The 7,500-nt window shown below is 37.8% G+C and overlaps 1 protein-coding gene across 6 annotated transcripts in view; it reads left to right on the top strand.

Moving 5' to 3' along the window:
- LOC135203584 (popeye domain-containing protein 3-like) overlaps window positions 1-7,500 on the top strand; it is a 25,904-nt gene that overhangs the window by 5,392 nt on the left and 13,012 nt on the right. For 2 of the 6 annotated variants that reach the window (XM_064233354.1, XM_064233352.1), the window contains exons 2-6: window positions 642-772; window positions 2,341-2,385; window positions 3,920-4,057; window positions 5,086-5,267; window positions 7,219-7,350. In XM_064233354.1, the coding sequence (XP_064089424.1) occupies window positions 661-772; window positions 2,341-2,385; window positions 3,920-4,057; window positions 5,086-5,267; window positions 7,219-7,350 (609 nt within the window). In that variant the 5' untranslated portion in view covers window positions 642-660. The remainder of the gene's footprint in view (window positions 1-641; window positions 773-2,340; window positions 2,386-3,919; window positions 4,058-5,085; window positions 5,268-7,218; window positions 7,351-7,500) is intronic. The other 4 variants (XM_064233353.1, XM_064233355.1, XM_064233356.1 and 1 more) reach the window with 4 other exon arrangements.

The raw sequence follows: 7,500 nt of genomic DNA, 5'->3' as shown, positions 1-7,500 counted from the left end.
CAATGTATGAATTTGTATCACATCACATCGTGATTTCTCCTCTGTGAGTTGGTTCGAATCCACGAGAGGACGAAATTATTATCAACTAAAAAATTCCCTTTCGGTTAACATATATGAAAAATATATTAATTCCAAGGTAAAACGAATTTGATATTAAAGGACATTTGTAGCTTAAGCATCTGCATAATTTATACGTACATATAGTACATATTTTGACCCCACTCACACAAATACTATCTGTTATATCATGGTATTTCCCATTATAGGGACGAATCCGAAGGGTATCAAACTTTCAGTTCCCTGTAAGTCATTTTGGCATAAACTTGCTTATGTAGCTTTATGTCCTCTTTCTGAAGTGCCTATGTCGACCAACCACCAGGTACAGCTTTCGCTTTTTAAGTCAATCTAGGACTATTTTTCAGGCAATAGACCTAGAGTTGGATGTGTGTGTGTGTGTGTTTGTGTGTGTACAAACAAATCATATAATTTAGAATAATAAGCTTTGCAATCCTCAAATATGTGGTGATTTGTTTCTGTGAGACCTCTCTTGTCAAGTCAGTGCCTGGAAGCAATTAGCAAGCCAAGCCAAACACTGCAACGAATCGCTTCTTTTTAATCTTCAAAACTCCGATTTCCACCAGAAAGCTTCGTTCATTAACCATGGGTAGCGACAACGACCTGGCCTGGGACTACAACTTGACCGACGCTGACGTAGTGAACGGCACCGAAGACGACATAGAGCCTCTATCTCTCAACAACTCGACTTTTTTAGGTGAGTGAACGTTTTTGTTACATAACATCCATTTCAGATATGAAGGAAGTTAGATCTTTTTACATTCATAGTTTTCATTTGACTTGAAATAGAACTTGACATGGCTGAACAAGGAGCTGAAGTTAGATCTTTATATTTAGAGTTTTGACCAGATTTGAAGTCTTGATATGGCTGAACAAGGAGAATGAAGTTCAGTGCATGATCATGGAGTTTATATCAGTGAAGGCGTCGTTTTCAGAATCCTTGTTTCCTTGACCGATATGATGTATTTACTTTCATGATTTTATTTTGTAATGGAGATAGATAATGATATGGCTGAACAAAGAGAATGCAGTTCAGAGCATGTATAGACCAAGGTCATGCCAGAGCTTAAAGAGTCCTTGATATCTGACTCTATTTTATTAGAGATTTCGTTTGAAGGTTTTTAATTTTCATGTACTATTTATAATGAGAATTATTTGACCTTTTTCAATTTTTTTTTTTTGTAATTGCAAGGTAAGCATAGGCATTACCAGGTCAGTTGAGCAAATTGTAAAAGAATTGTCCCCAGGGGTTTGTTTAAAACCCCGGGTGGCTAGAGTTTACTTCATCAGAAATTAAAAGTTCAACAGACTGAATTCTTTAAAATCTGACAAAAAATATGTTCTACTTTATTTAATGGGAAGTAAATTTTGATTTATTTGTTTGTATTGCAAATTCAATTAATTGATGAGTTGATGACTTAAAGAATATTATAGGCAAGAAAAAATAGACTTAAGCAATTATATCAAATATATTATACTTTTATTTTTAAAAAATGCAAAGATTAGGGTAATACTGAATTGAGGAAATTAATTAGGCCTGTAACAAACTGTCGAAGTCCATCAGGGTGGTCGAGTGGTTATGAAGCTCAAGCCTAATTATGTAGGGGAAATCTAGGGAATCCTGGGGAATCTTGGGGACTCTTAGGGAGTCTTGGGGAATCCAGTAGGATCTTGGGAAACCCTGGGGATCTTGGGAAACACTTGGGATCTTGGGGAATCCTGGGGGTCTTGGGGAATCCTGGGAATCTTGGGGAATCCTGGGAATAATGGGGATCTTGGGGAATTACGGGGGACACTGGGGATCTTGGGAATCCTTGGGAATCTTGAGGAACTCTGGGGAAACTTGGGACATACTGGGGGATCTTGGGGAATCCAAGGGAATCTTGGGAACTCTTAAGGACTCTTGTGGAATCTTTGGGAATCCTCGTGAGTCTTGGGGAATCTTTGGGACTCATAGGGAGTCTTTGGAATCTTGGGGAATCCTAGTGAGTCTTGGGGAATCTTGGGGAGTCATAGGGGGTCTTGTGGAATCTTGGAAAATCATAGTGAGCCTTGGGGAATCTTGGGGACTCATAGGAAGTCTTTGGGAATCTTGGTGAATACTAGGGGTCTATGGGAATCTTGTGGAAACCTTGGGAATCCTGGGGATTCTTGGGAGAATTCTGGGGATCCTGGGGAATCCACGAAAGCCACCTTGATGGAACTTGGTCTGGATTCCACACCAGCCATTAGGAACCGAATGACGTATAAAGCATTAAAATGTAGATGTTTCTCTTGTTCTCTTCGGCGAGCACCTCTTATGTATCCCGGGTAAGAGACTCAGGTGTGATGTGTCTTTTGCATTTCGTGAGATCAATAATTATATTATATACTATATATCTAGTTATGTTGACGTAAATCCTGCATTCCGTGAAACATTAGTCGTGTTGACTTGATCAAATTTTGAATACCGCCCCCCCAACCCCCTTCCCCTACTTTTGCAACCCTTCCAGTAAGACATTTTCCTTTTTTTTTATTTTCTCTTAGACGTCATAGGCATCCTTGAGTACTGTAGCATGTTGAAGTTGGGGTGGGTTCAAAGTGGAGTTGTTTTAGTAAAGACTTTATTATTTTTTCATGTGCCCGATTCACTGTGGGTGTCGGTGCAAGTAGATTTTGAAGGTTACGTTGTGTGCTAGTTTTTTTTTGGCTAATTGTAGTATAAGTTTTTCTTGCCTAAAGAACATAATGGGCGTTATAGGAGGTTCGCGGACCTTACCAGAAATAGTTGCAATGAATACGAGTACAGTTCAGATGCTGGATACCCCACAAATGATGCAAAGTCAAGTGTTTACCAGATTCATCACTTTCCTCTGTAATTTCTTCCACAATCAGTCAGTCAAGCTTGTGGACAGGAAACGTTCAAATTAGGCAGTATTTAATGAACATATCACATGAATAACTTTTGTATGATACGAAACTTCGTGAGCCACCAACTATTTTGTCTTTTTTTTTTGATGAAGCTGGTGTTATGCCAGCACGGGCTCTTTCTCACAGAGCAGCCCGCAACCACCAATCAGAGTTGACACAGGAAACGTCAAAAATATGAGCACATTCATTTTGACACAAAAACACCAAAACATCCTGTTGAAAGCTTAGCGTGCAACTCACAGACACGAATATCCATAAAAAGTCTTGACGAAGAAGAAGAAGAAAAGAAGAAGAAGCCTGTTTACTATTCATTTACTTTTTCGTGTTTCTTATTTAAACGTGATTGCTTACATGCAAGTAGAGTTCTTGACATGGAGGACTGCCCCGCAGTAAAATAGCTGGTGTTTCCCCCTTCCCAGTCACTTTTGCATAGAGTTGCTTTTTAATACAAAGGACTTGCCTTCACATCTTTTTCATAGAAGAGTCGTGAACCCAATTTTTTTTTCAAAGTTTAGTGTATGTTTTATAGTTGAGCATATATATACTAGATGACTATTGTTAACCGTGATGATTTAGTAATGTTGATGAATTAGTTTGATTGCTTTATAGATCCCCTTGGGGGAGTATGATTCATATAACTGTATTGGAAAGGAAGTACTGGGTTTTTCTTTTCTGACCTTAGATTTATTCATACCTGTAAATACTGTATTTATTTATTTATCAATAACTCATACTGCTTCAGAGCTATTTGATTAATAGTATCTTTTTTTATGTAAGAGAATCACATACGTTCTTAACTTCGGCAAGAGTTTCTTTCAGTCTTAAACTCAGTATTCTTAAAATTTCAATTTTTTCGCCAAAGAACGCAGCCTGACTCCGCGTTCATTTCCGTCTTTGTTTACTTCTGCCTTATGTTTCATCTCCCACCTGCCAGGAACACTGCTGTCGTGTGAGAAGTGGTCTCTGCCGCAGCATCTTCTCTTCCAGCTGGCCAATGGCCTCTTCTTCGTCAGTTACCTGGCACCTTCACAGATGAAGGGCCTGCTGTTCATGCATTCGATCCTCATACTTGGTGAGTTTCAAATTCATTACAAGCTGAGTCACAAGCCACGCCCATTCTCTGCTGTCATTGCCATGAAGCACTTTTATCTTAAGCTGAGCCATAAACATGCCCCTTTCATGCGTGTAAACACAGGCCACACCCCTTTCATGGCATGGCTACAAGTCATTGTCAGACAGCTGGATTACTGTAGCTTTATTTTTAGTTGGAGCTTCGTCCTTGTCTAAGCTCTGCTGCCAAATAATTCCAGATTACTGCTGATTAATTTCAGTCTGTGTCTAGGCAAAGGCCGCGCCCCTTCTCGGCATGGTTGCCAACTAATTTCAGACTGCCACGCTAGTACTGTAATTGAATTTGATGGTAAAACCTAATCCGCACCCACTTAATGATACTGAAGCTTAATATTTCCAGACTGCCGATAACATTTTAAAGGTATTCACTGGAATTATTTTTTTACTGCATAGGTTTTGTGTTTTTATTTTATACAGTAGTAACTCAAATCAGAACTGCTGTGTCGTGATGGGTAAAAATTTTAGGTGTTCCCTATATTGTAATGTCAGCTATGTAATGTGTGTATTTTCGTTACCTTGCCTTTGTATTTATTTAAAATCCACTGCATTTGCGTGAAACTCTTTTCCAAATTTTGAGCTGCTAATCAAGATATTGTTACTTATATTTCTGTACGTTCTAACGTGAAAAGCACCTGATGGATACGCAGTTTATAGCTACTAAATGAAAAGCGAATTTGAATAAATAATTGGAAAGGTGAACACAAGTTACTGCCAAAACGGCATTGAACCAAGCTTTCGTAACCATTTTGGAGGGCAGAGCATGGAAGTCGCTATCTCATCCCAAAAATCAGTTATTAGGAACTTGCTACAAAGTTTTGGAACTTGATGTGAGTGGTAGCGTGTAGAAATGATGCCAGAGAAGCTAAAATAATGAGTATTTTTATATTAAATTCATCTCTACCTTTACCCCTCCCCCTCTTCCTTCCCCACTTAGCCTGACACTCATCCCTACCCTTGTGCTGTTTCCAGGATTCCTCCTGTACTCAACGTGGGCCTGGAACATCATCTGCGCGCCAGACGTCTTCTCCTGGAACTTCACCTTCATGCTTCTCAATATGGGCCAGACGCTGTACATCATCTATCAGATGAGACCCGTGAAAGTCAACAAGGAACTGGAAGCCATGTACGAAGCTCTCTTCCAGCCTCTCAATGTGAGTCCCTCTCCCACTCTGATTATTTGATGGAAGTCAGTATCTAGGTCGCCGGGAAGGTAAACAGTGAATAAGCACACGTTGGTACCTCTAACCTAAACACGCCTTACATGACGGCGGGTGGGTGGAGGGGTTTGGTAGTTGGGGTTTGGGAAGGGGACCTGTGAGCATAACTATCAACCTCAGTCAATCATTGCAACAAATGAACTGATGATCCATCATTTCAACGCACAAAATACTCTCAAGGTTTCGCTCCGCTAGAAGAATGCGTCAGGCACGACCTTGTGGAACATAAGTCTGTTTCACGTGTCATTTGAGACTGAAATCGCCGCAAAGTAGGTCACTGGTGCGTGACCTTGATTACGGCGTGTCACGGAGGGCCATTCCTCACTGGGTCTTCTTGGCCTTGAGGAATGAAGACTAAGCCCTCGAGGGACTCGCACTGAGTAGGACCTTGAGCTCATAACAAAGGGATAAAGAAGATTAGCGTAGAAATGAGAATCAAAGGGTAATTGTGATGGAATGTCACTCGTCTAGAATTAAGGGTGATTTACGTTTTATGATTAAGGTACGTCTTGTCCTATGAATAGGGTTTGTTTATTTGTTATATATATAATGTTAATAATAATTATATATATATTTATATATATATTATTTATATATATTAAATCTTGTATATGTGTGCGTATCCATATGATTTATGTGTATATATGTTTTAGTATGTTCTATACAATGATTTAGGATTTATGTGTATATATTTTTATATGTATCTATACATGATATATATGTGTATATATATGCATATATATACATGTATCTATAATGTATATATATGTATATATGAGTGTATACACACACACACACACACACATATATATATATATATATATATATATATATATATATGTATATATATACGTATTATATATATATATATATATATATATATATATTTACATATATTATATATATATATATATATATATATATATATATATATATATTACTATATTTTTTAATTCAACTCGAGAAAGGGTAAAAACGTGATGTTTATACAAACAAAGATAGAGCTACGAAATAAGTTCCATATACAAATTTGAAAGAACAGGCGAAGGTGGGTCTCCCATTGCCATTCCAAAAGATTAATTAAAAATGATCCTCGTTGAAAATACATCTACAGTCACGTATGCTTAATCCTGTTAATTCTATGACCTGGCTAATTGTTAATAGCAAATCAAGTCTATGCAATTCTCTTTAAGGTATTCAATACCAAGTCAGTGGGTACTTTAGTGAATAAGGAACATTACATTAACACATATTAACGTGAATCTGGATTGAATGTACTACCATTGGTTTGATAGTCAAATCTAGAGAATTAATAAGATCAGAGAGCAGTGGAAACAGGCTGGTACATAAAAACATCTTTATTAGTGAGTGCCGACGTTTTCAAGACAACAAGTCTCATTTTCCTGGCTGTAAATAAAAGAATAAATCTTGTAAATTGTAAAAACAAAATTTAAAAAAAAAATCTGTTTAAAACCCAATTTTACATCAGGACACATTCCTGCAATGATGAATGTATCCTGATGTAAAATTGGGTTTTAAAACATACAAGATTTATTACTCTTTATATATATATTAATATATAAATAATAAATTAATATATATTAATATATTATACACACACACGCGCACACACACACACACCACACACACACACACACATATATATATATATATATATATATATATATATATATATATAATATATATATATATAGAGGAGAGAGAGAGAAGAGAGAGAGAGAGAGAGATCGAGAGAGAGATAGTAGATAGAAAGAGAGACATACACACGCACACTCCTATACACATCTACGTACGTAAGCACCACAAGGATAAAGGTAACAAATCGGAAACAAGTCTAACACCACCTCATCTTCCTGGATTCCAGGTCCCCAGGCTTCTGTTCAAGAGGCTGGTGTCCCTGGAGTATGCCCAGGTGATGTCCTTACACGCAGGCGAGGCCTACGCTATGCAGAACCTCACCAGGACGGATCGCCTGGGGCTGCTCCTGTCGGGGAAGGTAAGGAGAGAGAGAGAGAGAGAGAGAGAGAGAGAGAGAGAGAGAGAGAGATGAAATGTATCCGACATAAAAACAAAGGCGTGGATTGTATTGATCGCTGTTCTCAAACACACACGTACTATATATATATATATATATATATATATATAT

Source organism: Macrobrachium nipponense, chromosome 36 (assembly GCF_015104395.2).
Source record: "Macrobrachium nipponense isolate FS-2020 chromosome 36, ASM1510439v2, whole genome shotgun sequence".
Lineage (NCBI taxonomy): Eukaryota > Metazoa > Arthropoda > Malacostraca > Decapoda > Palaemonidae > Macrobrachium > Macrobrachium nipponense.
Note: the sequence above shows the minus strand (reverse complement) of the source record. Positions and strands in the feature narration are given on the sequence as shown.